Source organism: Pelodiscus sinensis, chromosome 24, assembly GCF_049634645.1.
Source record: "Pelodiscus sinensis isolate JC-2024 chromosome 24, ASM4963464v1, whole genome shotgun sequence".
Classification (NCBI taxonomy): domain Eukaryota; kingdom Metazoa; phylum Chordata; order Testudines; family Trionychidae; genus Pelodiscus; species Pelodiscus sinensis.
Window position 1 is genome coordinate 7,236,409 of NC_134734.1, and position 14,941 is coordinate 7,251,349.

The 14,941-nt window shown below is 53.0% G+C and overlaps 1 protein-coding gene across 1 annotated transcript; it reads right to left on the minus strand.

Annotated features, from left to right (window-relative positions):
* Nucleotides 1-9,042: 9,042 nt before the first annotated feature.
* Nucleotides 9,043-14,939, minus strand: LOC142819512 (uncharacterized). Its single transcript, XM_075907255.1, has 4 exons — nt 14,781-14,939; nt 14,599-14,696; nt 14,141-14,290; nt 9,043-13,804 (listed from the first exon to the last, which is right to left on the minus strand). The coding sequence occupies exons 1-4, from the start codon at nt 14,848-14,850 to the stop codon at nt 13,292-13,294; spliced, it is 831 nt and encodes a 276-aa protein (XP_075763370.1). The 5' UTR covers nt 14,851-14,939; the 3' UTR covers nt 9,043-13,291.
* Between the last annotated feature and the right edge of the window lie 2 nt (nt 14,940-14,941).

Below are 14,941 nucleotides of genomic sequence, written 5' to 3' on the forward strand. Positions count from 1 at the left end.
CTGGCCTTCTGGTACCCCTAGCGTTTCCACTACATTCCTGCCAGTGAGTATGTGGAGGCAATGCCACCCCTTTCCTCAAATCCCTCCCTCAAGTGATGCCATTTGGAGATGGGGGAGTGGATTGGGCTGAGGCCTGGTCATTCTGCTTTCCACCACCAGCAGAGAGTGCAGGGGAACCTGCTGCCTTCCTGTCCTGCTCTCCGTAGTGCCTGCCCCTGAGCACAGCCCTGCCTATGGAGCCCCTCCTCCCCAACAAGAAGCTGCTTAGGGCTTCAAAACTTGTAGAGATGGCCCACCAAAGTGGGTTTTTTCACATCCCCGAGCATGAGAATTTTAAGGAGCAAAAGTGCAAGTGTAGACATAGCCTCAGCAGGAGATCCCTAATGGGATCCTGGTTGGGATTCCGTTCTGAGGACATGCAAGTGGAAACCACAGGTCAGTGTATTACATGTACTTCTTACACAGTTGGAGTCTGTTTCAATGCAAGCTACAGGTGCCACTTCTCTAGCTCAACCTGTAGATCCTCATGCTTTTAGCTCCAGAGGTCTGTGAATCCTGGGTCCCAACTACAGCAGGTGTTACCCAAGAAACCACCAAGTGGCAGCTTATTCTACAATTGCCCCTGAGTGAAAACTTCTTCTTCTACCTTGTTTGTCAGTGGCTGAGGTCCATCCTGGAGCAGGTGGGCTAATGGCCCTGGTAAAGCTCTCAATGTCAGCACAGGCCAATATTGCTGGTGAGTTCTATTGGTTTGGCCAGGACTGATTCATACAGTGAGTCAATGATGTCAGGAGTTTTGCTCTTTCTAGGTTTTTGAGCGGGTGGGAAAGATCAGATGAAATAGGCCCTACCCAGAGGCAGAGCCACATGGGAGAGGAGGAATTTGGCCAAACCTAGCAATAAAAAATAGGCCATTGCAACACTGAGCTTCAAGACAGAGGAGCCTGTAGCTTCTTTGCAACCACACCCCAATTACTGCGTAAAGGTGTGGGCACCCTGCTGCCAGATAGACACTGACAGTAATGTAGAGAAAAGCCAGAGAAGATCAAGAAAAGGGATCAGTGATCTGACAGGTCAGTGGATTAATATGTGCCATAGGGCAATCAATTTAAAAATACATGTTCCCCTATTCCAGACAGGACACTGCTGCCCACTCTAGGGATGTCTACAGGTCACCAGTTACCTGGTGATGCTTAATGGGTAATGATTAACTGGCTCCCAGGAGCAGCCCCCCACCTATGGCCCGCTGGGTCCTTCTGCTGTGCGAAGACAGGAGCGAGGCAAGCGGCAGAGCTGGCCGCCTCCCTCCCGCGCAGGGCCAATAGCCAGCAGCCCCCAGCCTGGGATACTGGTTAAACTTAATGGATTATTAGGAGTTTATATCCCTAGCTCACTCCCGCCCTAGCTGACCCACAAAGCCACAAAGGAGAAGCAGAGTCTACAGGCCATAGAGACTTACAGATTTTAAGGCCAGAAGGAACATCATGATCATCTACTCTGACCTGCAAAACCAATTGGGATTGGTCCTGCCTTGGGCAGGAGGCTGGATTTGATGGCCTTCAAGGTATCTTCCAGCTCTATGATTCTATGAAAACCAGGCCATCTGAGCACATCCAGAGGGAAGCCAGGTTTGTGGAGCACTGCAGCAGTGAGTTGCTGATGGAAGGACAGGGCTCAGAAGGGTCACACACTGTGATGGACCCCCCATGCTTTATGAAATGGACTTATGGACACAGATGTACATCACTCAAAGGTGCTTGGGACAAATTGCCTCATATAACCTCTCAATCTTAATGTCTTAAGCCACTGGATTTGTTTGTCTTATACTGGTAGATGTATCATTCTTGTGTGTAAAATTGGACATATGGAGTATGGAATGCTTTATGGGTTTAAATGTGCAAAGGAAAGCCACCAAGGGTGTTTCCAATGCTGGGATGCCTCAATGGGAAACATATGTAGACAGGCTTTTGTCCTTAAGTCTTAGAAGTGGTTGGTCTTAAGAAGTCATATGACCTCCCTAACTGGTACAGACTGGCCAGGTAACTTTCCATGAAAAAGTAGAAATGTTTAAAACAATAGGAAATGAGCATGTCTTTGTCTTTGGCTGACGCAGCATACCCAGGGGAATGAACCAAAGACCTCAGAGAAAGGGAGAACCTGGTTGGAAGGTTTAGCTGGAAAAGGAACAGTTTTAGGGTGAGTTTACAATAAGTTTGTACTGGGGGTTCAATTTTAGAATTAGCTAAGCATTTTCTGTTATTTTAAGTTTGTAGACTACTTTGCTCTGCCTGTTCTCACTTATTACCACTGTCAGGGCTGTTCCCCACTCTGGCTTTCCCTCTCCAAGAGTTTTTTACTGAGGAACACAACAGGGTGGAATTGTTGATCTGGCTCTGTTTGCATCCAAACTGCCCCCACATATATGTTCTGATGTGTCGGTGGTGATGAAGAAAGGTTTGTCATAGTCTAGGGCCCTTAGGACAGGGTCAGACATAAGAGCAGCCTTAAGCTGCTTAAAATCTTCTTGACACTTCTCAGTCCACTTGTCATGAATAGGAGAGTCTTCCTTACTTGAGAGTGAGGAAAGGGTTAAGTAATGCTGGAGATGCACCTGAGGAAGGGGGCTTCAGGAATTCAGCCAATGTAATGCAGATAGGAATTTCAAACGGAGAGAGGTTTTCTCTCTCTCTTCCTTTTGTTTTAAATCAGAGCAGTCTTTTCCCCAGGTATCAAAGGAGACATGCTCCCAGGAACAGATTCCTTGAAATGTGTAAGTAGGAAAAAGTTTAGATAGTTATAAAAGAGAAAAACAATTAACTAGCTCAGATATGATTTCCAAACCCCCCAAACAAGGAAAACAATAAAACCTGATGGACTAAGGATTACAGCCCAGGGATTTCCCCTGAGTCTATTTCATTCCATGGCTTTTAACACCCAGTCATTTACTATGCTTGCAACTGTAACCTTGTTTTGATAATAAAAGTGTTTTCCTTTTTTGTTTTGATTAACTGGTATTTGTTGATTTTTGTGTCCTTAAACCTATGCACCTAAGTTACCTGGGAGGAGCAGAGTACAATTGTTCTCTGCGCATTACCTCTGTTTGGGTGAGTCTAGTTCTGTCAACAGAAGGTGTTATTACATCTAAACTGTCCTTTGCGTCTACACTGTCATGTCGACAAAGCGACTTGCTTTGTCGACAGAACTGGATGTAGTCTAGACGCTTTTTGTCGACAGAAGCTTTGTCGACTGTATCTGTCGACAAAACTTCTGTCGACAAAAGTGGTTAAAGTGGGGAGAGCCAGGACAGGGTTTACATAAGAACATAAGAGTGGCCGTACTGGGTCAGATCAAAGGTCCATCTAGCCCAGTAGCCTGTCTGCCGACAGTGGCCAGCACCAGGTGCTTCAGAGAGGGTGGACCAAAGACAATGATCAAGCGATTTGTCTCCTGCCATCCTTCTCCAGCCTCTGACAAACAGAGGCCAGGAACACCATTTTTATCCTGGCTAATAGCCTTTTATGGACCTAACCTCCATGAAATTATCTAGCTTCTCTTTAAACTCTGTTATAGTCCTAGCCTTCACTGCCTCCTCTGGCAAGGAGTTCCACAGGTTGACTACATGCTGTATGAAGAAGAACTTTCTTTTATTAGTTTTAAACCTGCTACCCATTAATTTCATTTGATGTCCTCTAGTTCTTCTATTATGGGAACTAATAAATAACTTTTCTTTATGTGCCCTCTCCACACCACTCATGATTTTATATACCTCTATCATATCCCCCCCCTCAGTCTCCTGTCTCAGTTTCAGAGACCATCGCATAGCAGGAGCTATAGTCTTGCCCCCAGCCAGGTCAGTGACTGGCAGTTTCCTGTGACACTGAGAAATGAGGTGCCAAGCAACGGTCCCGCTGATCTTTGCCATCTTTGAGTAGGGTACATTTGGAATGTGAACCAGCAGGAAACACATCCTAGCTGTGGGTTCTTTGCTAAGCCACTGCCCGGGATTGGAATCTCTCCTGACCAGCTGCACAAGTGCCCAGCTTTCAGGGAACCCTGGTGCCAAGGTCAAGCTGGGAGCAGAGAACATAACGTAAGAACATACGAACAGCAGCAGTCACTGGGAGGGGCTCCTGAGCATGTAAGCCTCACACACAAGCCCACTGATTCAAAGGGGTCTGGAGCGTCCAGCTACTGCCAGAGCCCCATGCCCTTTACATCAGAGACCTGCACCGTGCGGTATGTGTGCCTAAGGGCTAGGTGGGCGCACTGTGCTCTGGGTGGTGCTGAGGGCTCGCTGCCCCAGCTGGACTCCTTCCACCTGAGCCGTTCCACCCCGCCTTGCCCAGGAGCCTGCACAGGCTATCAGCTCCCCTGCCCACACGCACTGGGCCCCTTCCTCAAAGTGGCCATCCACAGCTGTGGGTGCAGGAGAATAGCAGGACCACTCAGCCTCCTTCATCCCTCCTTCTCAGGTCAGGGGCCTCCCCTGTCTCTCCTCAGGCACCTTCCAACCCTGGTGGCTAGACTGGAGCTTTCTCTCTCATTTGCTCTGTGGCTTTGGCTGTCCGTTTGCTGCCCACACTCTCCTCCCAGCACTGCCCATCTCCGCCAGCCTCACCCACCACCCTGCCTCTTCCTGTGTAATGCCACGGTGGCCAAGGCAGCTCTGTGGCAGCCTGCTTCAGGTTCACCCCTTCAGGGCTTCTGAAAAACCCCACAGCCTGGTTTGGCTGCTCCAAGGACACAGCCCTTTGGCTATGTTCTTTGGGGAAAGGTCATCTCTACTGATGTATGCCAGTCTCCAGGTGGCAAACAAACTCCACAGCATCACCACTAGCAATGTAAAAAGGTTTAAATGTAACCGTGTAACCACTAAAAATCCTAGCGGTTATCCACACTGCGTAAAACTTACGTACACTTTATACTGCAGAGCCCACAGCAAAGCCTCCCTGGGAATATGCTCAGCAAAGGCTGCTGCTGGCCTGGCTCCCCGGGAGGAGGCTCTGCTGCCAGCCCTCGGCTAACCTGTTCTACTTCCAGGCCTGCTTTCTCTGGTTGCTACTTCTCCACAGCTCCCTCATTCTTCTGGCACCAGCATGACTCCCCTTATTGGCAGCAGGGATTTAGTCCTTTATTCCATAAAGCTACATCCCTCCAAGCTCCAATCCCACTGCCGTTTGCCAGTCACCGACTCAATTTTAGCATTGTGCAGGGCGTTGCATTCCCACAAATGCAGCTTTCGCTATAATCAAATACTGCAGTGGAAGGCACATCTGAGCCCGCCTTTTCCCATGCTTGGGCAGGCAGCTCATGTGGGAACAGAGCCGTCCTGCTGGCAGCTGTGGCCTAACCAGTCAGTCACCCCCTTCTGTCCAGGAGCAGAATTCCCAGCCAGGGAACTCACTCCTAAGCACATCAAACGCTGTCTGCGCCTGCCTGGAAGGCTGGCAGGTTTGGCATGACTGTCTTACGCCAGCATGCAGGGATGGTGGCTCCTCACAATTCGGTTCCATCCTTCACACTCAGTCTCACTGCAATTGGAAACAGGGTTTTGCTCCTGCAAGTCACCTGCCCACCCTGCTAGGATTGCTCGCTGGAAGGCCTGCAGCTGGATGGCCTTTCCTGCAGCGTCTTTGGCTTTGCTGCTAGATCTGGGGGACAGAGCAGCATGTAACTGGATTCCATGTCCTGACCCTCTGCCCTCGCCTCACTGAGGCCGGGCACATTTGCCCTGCTGAAGGTATCTGCCAACACCACTTCTTGTTGTACAATATCCAGGGCTTAAAGTTTCATTGAGCAGAAGTTCTCAACTTACACATTGTGGGCTGGGCAACTGCCTATCCCACATTCCTGTCCTGCAGCTGCCCTGGACTGGATCTGGCTCCCATCACATGGGGTGGGCTGGCTGCCCCCACCCATCTCCCGCCATGGGGACTGGTCCAGCTGACTTCATCTCGCACCCCCCACCACCCCAGGCCCACACTGTGCAGCTTCCCAGCACTCATAAGGCCAGACAACTTTCCTGGGCCCCTCACCTCAGGAGACTGGTCAGAAGCTCTGGACTCTGACTACAGACTTCTGCTGTGTGACTGCCCCTGACACCCAAACTAGCAGGGCCAGGTGGCTGCCCCAGGCCCACCGGGCAGGCTGGTACTCCTGCCACACAGGACAGGTTGGAAGCTCCAACCCCAGTGCAGTGAGGCAGCCTGGACCCCTCTGCACTGAGCAGCCAGGAACCCAGTGGTCCTGGCACACAGCTGAGCTGCTACATGTGCTAACCAGCCCAGAGGCTGAAAACCCTTGTCAAAGGCCCCCTCCCATCCCCACAACATGCTACAAAAGCTCCAGGGACTTGAGCAAACTCACTGGGGCTCTGCTCTGGCCAGCTCCAGCTGATATCCCACCTCTCCCTGGCAGTGCTGGACGAGCAGCGGTACATGCTGCGGTCTCCTTGGAGAAGGGGTTGGGCCTTGATTGTGGCTCAGGGTTTGTGGTCTGACAAGGTTGCTGTGGATGCCCTGATGGAATTGCTGCTATAGCACCAAATACCCTAATCAGAAGCTTGTTTTCTATTTGGGCTGCTCCGGCCCTGTTGCTGCCAGGACTCTACTGTCATAACCTGCCCTCAGGCCCGTCCCTGGCTAGCCTGGCTTGTGGTGCTTCAGGGCAGTGGCCTCTATTATCACTTGTTCAAAAGCTCGCTGCTGAGCCAACATCCTGCTTTGTGAGCGAACATCGGGGTTCAGCTCTGCAAGTAGGCAAGAACAGAGCAAGTATCATTCTTGTGCCCTGCTTATGGCCAGCAGGCCAGAAAGGTGCAAGCAACTAGTTGGTTAAATGACCCAAATGCTACTTTAAGAGACACACTAGAAAAGTGTGCATATGGTAACTGCAGCCATTCCCTAGACCTAGCTAGCAGCCTGTCAGTTGAGTTTCGAAATGCAAATCCGTATTATTTAAGTATGAGAGAAATACTAATGGCATTTATCTACTTGCATGGTGTTCAATGTACCTAGATGGTTCCTATCTCTTGTTTCCTTTTGGTCCCCTTTTCCAGGACTCCCCCCCTCACCTGCAGGGACTGCAGGCCAAGAGTGCCTTACCTCCATGAGAAGAGCCCCACGGTGGACTTCCCAATGCCGAACTGGTTGCCCACCAACCAGTAGCTGTCTGGAGTACCGAACTTCCAGACGGCGATGGCAACCCGCTTCTCCAGGGGGTTGGTGGGCCACAGGTGGGTGTCGTGTCATCAGAGGCGAGCCAGGCACACAGCTCCAAATAGGTGGCCTTCCGCATGCAGAAGTTTTGGAGCCACTGCTGGACATCCCACCACTCCATGACCAGCTGGTCCCACCAGAACCTTCTCTCTACTGGTGGGTGCGGTTGCATAGATCTTGCTCCCACACACACGGAGGGGGTCTCAAGAATGAGCTTGGTGTCGAGCTTTTGGAGGGCCATGAACGCAGCCTACACAAATTGCTGCAGAAACTTCAACATGGCCGTGTGGGGTCATTACATGACCAGAGGCAACTCCAGCTCCATGGCAAAAAGTAAAATGCTGAGGAATCCAAAAAAGCTGGGCAACCAGAGCAGGCACTGCTAAAGCTTTGCTGTCCCTTGGAGAGGTAGGCAAGCACACACAGGAAGCAGTGTGCTGTCCAAGGGAGCCCCTTCAGGCATGTGTCTCTTAGGGTATGTCTACACTACAAAGTTAGTTCGAACTAACTTTAATAGGCGCTACACTAGCGCTCCGCTAGTTCGAATTTAATTCGAAATAGCAGAGCGCTTAGTTCAAACTAGGAAAACCTCATTTTACGAGGATTAAGCCTAGTTCGAACTAGCTAGTTTGAATTAAGGGCTGTGTAGACCCTTAATTCGAACTAGTGGGAGGCTAGCCCTCCCCAGCTTTCCCTGGTGGCCACTCTGGCCAACACCAGGGAAATTCTATGCCCCCCTCCCGGCCCCGGATCCCTTAAAGGGGCACGGGCTGGCTACGATGCCCGTGCCAGGTGCAAGCCTGCCAGCACCCAGCCAGCAGACCCTGCACCTGGCACGGATCGAGCCAGCCACCCGATGCCCCCCAGCCCTCCCCCTCTTCCCAGGACCAGGCTGGCGGCTCCCGGAAGCTTGCCCGGGACCGCAAGAGGCGGGCACCCGCCTGGGCTAGTGCAGACATCGTTGACCTTGTCCACGATCTCCGCAGTAGGCACAGGAAAGTGGCCGGCTTGGGCAGGAGAGCTGCCAGCCTGGCCACCCAGGAGCAGGTGTGCATGAAAATCAAGGGGGTCCACTGAGACCCCCGACCCTGAGCCCTGAGCTTACAATGGCCGTCCTGGGTCAGACCAAAGGTCCATCTAGCCCAGTAGCCTGTCTGCCGACAGCGGCCAACCCTAGGGACCCTGGAGGGGATGGACCGAAGACAGTGACCAAGCCATTTGTCTCATGCCATCCCTCTCCAGCCTTCCACAAACCTTGGGCAGGGACACCACTCCTACCCCCTGGCTAATACCACTCCATGGACCCAACCTCCATGACTTGATCTCACTTCCTTTTCAACTCTGTTCTAGTTCTAGCCTTCACAGCCTCCTGAAGCAAGGAGTTCCACAGGTTGACTCTTTGCTTTGTGAAGAACAACTTTCTGTTACTAGTTTGAAGCCTGCTACCCATTCCTTTCCTTTGGTGTCCTCTAGTCCTTCTTTATGGGAACTAATGAAGAACTTTTCTTTATGCACCCTCTCCACCCAACTCCTGCTTTTAGAGACCTCTATCCTGTCCCCCCTCCTTCTCCTGTTTTCTAAGCTGAGAAGTCCCTGTCTCTTTAGCCTCTCTTCATAGGGGACCTGTTCCCAACCCCTGACCATTGTAGTTGCCCTCCCCTCTCCCACCCTCTCTCTTCCCCTCTCCCACCTCCTTTTCCCAGTCTCCCCCAGTTTTGTTCAATAAAGACAGATTCCATTTTTGAACACAATTGTCCTTTATTTTGTACATCAAGAAAAGGGGCTAGGGAAGGGTAAGTGGAAGGAGGTGAGGGAGGAATGGGGCACGAGCCCCCGATGGGGAGGACTGGGCTGGCTCTGTGGGCTTCTGGGGGTGGAAGCTCTCCTGCAGCCCCCCAATTGTCCCCTCTCCCCAGATGGCAGCCTGCGGCAAGTGCAGCCGGGCTGATGGCCGAGTGGTGTGATGTGCCCAGTGTGGGCACTCCAGGCACTCCAAGCCAGGACTGGTTTTCAAGTGGGGCACCCCTGAGAACTGTCTGTCCGGGGTGGGGGTCGGGTCCCTTTAAGCACAGCCCTCAGCTAGCCTGAGACAGCATCTCCATGCTCTAAGTCCTCCTCTGATGCCCTGCCGGCACTGCTTCCGGCCATCCTTAAGCCCTGTTCAGCGTCCACTTAATGTGGACATGCTAGTTCGAATTAGCAAAACGCTAATTTGAACTAGTTTTTAGTTCTAGACGTGTTAGTTCGAATTAGCTTAGTTTGAATTAACTAATTCGAACTAAGTTAGTTCGAACTAACTCTGTAGTGTAGACATACCCATATAGCCTTAGGCAACAGCACTCAGAAGCAACAGGTGACCTAATGTCCTGGCTGAAGCTGTTCCGCGTGGCCTTATACGCGAGATAGTGCCCAATCAGAGTGGACGCTCTTTTTTGAAAAGGAAGATGGCTTTTTCAATGCTCTTTTGCTGTGCAGATGCTCTCTTTCGGAAGAAGTTTTTTCGGAAGAGCTCTTCCGGAAAACTTCTTCAGAAAGAAACCTGCAGTCTAGATGTAGCCACAGTCTCAGATGGTGACCCAGCATGTTGTTCATTTTAAGAACACTTTCACTGAAGATCTGACAAAATGCAAAGAAGGCACCAATGTAAGATTTCTAAAAATAGTTACAACATTCAACATGGCCATGCATAGGTTCTGCATCACTTTGGAGCGTTATTGAACAGAACTCATCATGGGCATGGATGCATGTCTTCTGGTGGTGAAAACATATGAAAGTTTACATACTGATCTTTGGCACATAAATATCTTGTGATTCAGGTTACCACAAAGTCATGAGAATGCCTGTTCTCACTTTCAGGAGACACTGTAAACAAGAAGCAGGTAGCAGCATCTCTTCTGCAAATGTGAACAAACTTCTTTGTCTTAGCGAGTGACTGAACAAGTGGGATCGAGTGGACTTGCAGGCGCTAACATTTTACTTTTGAATTCAGGGCTTTTGTTTACCCTATTCTACATTTGTAAGTTCAATTTTCATGATCAAGATTGCACTATAGTGCTTGTATTAGGTGAATTGAAAAATACACTTTGGGGTTTTTTACAGTGCAAATACATCTAATAAAGTGAGCAATCACTGTACATGTTGCATTCTGCATTGTAACTGAAATCAATATATTTGAAAAACTAGCAAAAATATAGACTCATAGAGACCTCAAGAGTCATCGAATCCAGCCTCCTGCCCAAAGCAAAACCAACCCCAACTAGATCATCCCAGGCAGGGCTTTGTCAAGCTGGGACTTAAACACCTCTAGAGATGGAGATTCCACCAGCTCCCTAGGGAACCCAGTCATGTGCTTCACCACATGCCTATAGAAAGGGTTTTTTCTAATATCCAACCTAGACCTCCCCCATATCTATGACTCTGTAATGCTGAAATGCTGGCTGTTCCCTCTGGGCAGTGCTGTTGCCTCTCGCCGTGGCACTCGGCTGACTTCTGCACTGCTCAGCTGGGCTGCTGCGCGGGAGCAACAGTGTTGCATGGGGAGCGTGGGGCCCAAACGGCCGCTTGCGCCTGAGCAGTGCAGAAGTCAGCTGAGCACCACGGCGGGAGGCAACAGCGCCGCCCAGGGGGAACAGCTAGGGGGCGGGACCTGGACAAGCATGTGTCTCTGATGTCAGGAAAGGGCGCCAGATTCAAAAGGAGGAAAGTGGAGCAGACAGAGGACGTGGAGGAGACAGAGAGGAGAGCAAGAGAGAGAGTGAGAGAGACGCAGCAGAAGGAAGAGAAGAGAAACAGAGTGAGAAGCGGGAGGGGGAGAAGAGAAAGAGAGAGGCAGGAGGTGGACGAGAGCTGGGAGAGGGCGAGGCAGTAGGAGGAGAAGAGAGACAGAGGCTGTTTGCGCCGCTTGCTCCTGTGCGGTGGCCCGGCTGAACAGCACAGAAGTCAGCTGAGCGCCATGGCGGGAGGCGAAGGGGAGCAGGGAGGTGATGTACACGCCCGGAGGTGGGGCCTGGACGAGCGTGCATCCCCAACGGAGACAGAGGAGAGAGAGTGAGAAGCAGGAGGGGGAGAAGAGAAGGAGGGAGAGGCTGAAGGCAGAGGAGAGCTGAGAGAAAGAGGGGGAGGCCGTAGGAGGAGGAGAAGAGAGGAGAGAGAGACTGGAGGCTCAGGAGAGAAGACCGACATGGAGGAGAGACTTGAAAACCCCGTCTTATGACGGGCTAATTGGCTAGTACTTTAAATAACCCCCCCCCCCCATTCTTTAAATACATGGCACTCTATTATTGTTTAATGGACATTAATTGTAATTAATTCTTCCAATCACTGGACAGCCCTCAAGGACCCTGATCCTGTTATCTCAGATCTGCTTCAGCTTGGACAGGGGGAGCTTAATCACAAGATGGAGGTCTACAGTGCAGGCTGGATTATCCTGTGAATTCCCAGGGAGAAATCAGAACACACGCCTGCTGGGGGCTGCCTGTTTTGGGTGTGGTCCAGCTAAGTGATTCTGGAAAGAACTTTTTACAACTCTGCTATGAAACTGCCTGAATCTGATTTCTGCTCCCCCCACCCCAGTTCCCAGCCTTCCTGTGCTGAGGCTGCTTGTCCCCTGGTGAGGGTGCTGGCTCAGGAGGCAGATGCCTTATCCATACACCGTTGGAGGACCTACCTCACCTCCCTAACTTCAGGGGCTCCCTTATCTTGCAAATCTTTCAGTGGTGTCAGCTCCATCCCTCAGGAAGCTGGTGATAGCTGCCCTCAGGGCAGGCAGGACTCCAACCCTCACTCCCCATCTTCAGTGGCTCCCTTATCCTTCCTACATTCCATTGCTGCCAACACAGGCTACCCCAGGGATAGAGCCGGCTTCCACAATAGGAAGGCGGGAGAATGGGCCCTTTGCAGATAGGGTGGCACACTGACATGGTGCAAGCAGAGCGAGGCCGGGGCAAACTGCAGCTGTGGGGTTGGAAGAAACATGAACAAAACGGGGGAGTGCCCCACCATATGCAGCCTGGAGCCTGCAGCACCTGATCGTTGCTCATAGGTCGCATCCCTTCTCCCATCTTGTGTCCACCCATCATTTGTCACTGGAAACTCTTTGGGGTAGAGCTGTCTGAGCTTGGGGCCATGGGAGCAGCTGCCTGGTACATGCACGGATGAAGTCCCAGCCAGGTCCAAATCTGATTCCCACCCTGGGCTGTGGCCCCTCCACAGTTGAGAGCAGCCAAAGACTCAGATTCTGACTGAGACAGGGAGCAGCAGGGCTGTCCTTAGGATCCGTGGGCCATAGGCAGTGCTCTCACACTGGTGCCCCCATGGCAGCTGTGGCAGGGGATGAGGATTTTTAGAGCTGTGATAGGATCATCACCAGCCACACACCAGTGAAATGTTTTAAACAAATTTTAAACTCAGCCCCTGTCGACTTGCACAGTCAATTCAGGAACAGACAGTAAAGATCTGGGGTTGGCAAATGCCTGTTCTGTGGCTGCATTCCCACTGGCCTGACTGGGTCCCAGGCTCAGGGGCTGCTCGTAGCTCTGGCAGGCAGTGTCACTTGTAATGATGAGCTCCTCTCCAGAGGAAGTAAAGCCAGAGAACAGGGATAGGAAGAGGCGGGGGGACATTTAGATGCAGTGATACCCCAAATTGTCAGGTGCCCTATACAACTGCATATTCTGTGTATGGGTAAGGATGGCCCTGGGAAGCGGTAAGAAGGGGCTGTTATACAGAAGAGCCTCACACAACACCCTGATACCAAGGGGGAGGTAGACTGGGCTGGGCTGCAGCCAGGTTAGCAGCTTCTTTCCCAGGATCTAAGTCCTTTTCCTTCCTGGTGAAGAAACCTTCAGGACATGAGCTCAGCAGGCCCCAGGAGGGAAACTGACCTCTGCACCCCCATCTCAGGCAGAGGCACTACTCTTCCCTGCCTCAGGATACCCAGGCACCAGTGGCCTGCCCCTGCATCCTGTGAGCCGGGAGGGGGTGGAGGGATCATGCTCTGGAGGGGTCCCTAAAATTGGGAGAAGGGCTGAGGATGAGGGGCATGATCTGGCCTTGCGGAGGCAGGAGGGGAGTTCTCAGGAGGTGAGTCTCGGGGGAGTCCAGGGTTTCCCTTGGGTGGGGGGGGACCCATTCAGCTCCTGCCGCCCAGCAATGGTGCAGCCAGCCTCCCAGGAATCGTAGTCCAGGTCTTCATCCTCATCCTGCTCCGTCTCTACCTCGTGGTTCTCCCCAAGATGGTCCCTCAGGCAGCGATAGCAGAACTCCAGCCAGCACTCCGGGCACTCCACCAGGGGGCAGCCCACCCCACTGTGACTCAGCAGGGCGTGGCACTTGGGACAGGCGCGCAGCAAGGGGCAGCCATGGACAGCTGAGTCTGGGGCCTGGATCTCAGGAGAATCATACAGCGCAGTTTGCAGGGCGCAGTGGGAGTTGGAACAAGAGTCGCTCTGGGTTGAGAGGTCCGACCAGTCTGTGCGGCAGCCCCAGCAGAAGCAGCACAGTCGTCCGGCCTGATGGGAGCAGGGCAGGCAGGGTGTGCGCAAGGGCCCAGGCTCCAGGCGCTGGACGAGATGCTGGCAGCGAGGGCACTGGGGGGCAGAATGAGGGGGCATTAGCTACTGGGGGAGGGGGTTATTCCCTGTAGCCTATTGTCCCTGGCTGTGCTGTCAGTCTTCCAGCCCAGCAAGAACCCCATCATGGGGACTTCACAGCCACAACCCATCTCAGAAGTCTATTGACTAGGGATTTTCTTGGGTTTGGTATATTAATATACTGTCTGTCTACACACCCATCTATTCATCAGGCCATTCCCACACCCACCCCTGCACCCATTGCAGGCACACTCACTCATCCATCCATAGCTACTGACACCCACCCCCAATGGGGGGCAGGTGCCAGGCCCCCCTCACCAGCCCAGGACTCACCTGGCGGTAGCTGGCCCTAGTCCCCTCCTGTGCCAGGATTTGGGTCTCCAGCATGGCACGGTTCTCATCTGAGAAGAGTCCGAGCTTGCACACCTCCTGCCAGAGCCACGGGGCATCCGGGCAGCGTGGGCAGCGGAACGAGGTGATGCCCTGGACGGGAACGGGGGAGCTGGATCAGCCACAATTCTCCCCTACAACTCCCGGCCCCCCGCCTACCCCACCCCCGCCTCTATCCAGCTGCCTGCCCCCCGAGCCACCTGCCATTCCCCATCCCTCTCCCCTCCCATCACTCCACAGCCAGTCCTCCAGTCCCTCTTCCCCATCAGTCAAATACCCTCCCCCGAAGCCCATATCCCCTGGCACCCCCAACCCTCCTCGCCATCACTGCCCCCAGTGGCCCTCAAACCTGCCATGAAGCTTCAGACCCGGCCCCTGCCACAGCCTGGGGACGGACTTACCTGATCCAGCAGCGCCTGCACCCAGCCCTGCAGCCCGGCCACGCTCACGCAGTGCCCGCAGGACGCCTGCCCTCGCTCCTTGCTAGGGTCCCCCGCACCTGGAAGTGGAGGAGAAGGGGTGAGACGGGCCCGGAGCTCAGCTCTGCGGAGCAGCGTTCCAGACAGGCGGGGGAGGGTCTCACCTGGGCCCCCCCCAGAGGGGCAGATCACCTGGAACTGCTCGGCCAGGGCCTGCCACTGCCCTGACGCCATGGCCGGCTGCGCGCGTCGGGCCGGGCCGGGAACCCCCCGCTTCCCTTTCGCTTTCACTCTCCACGCGCAGCCCCTGCGCCTACTCCTGGCG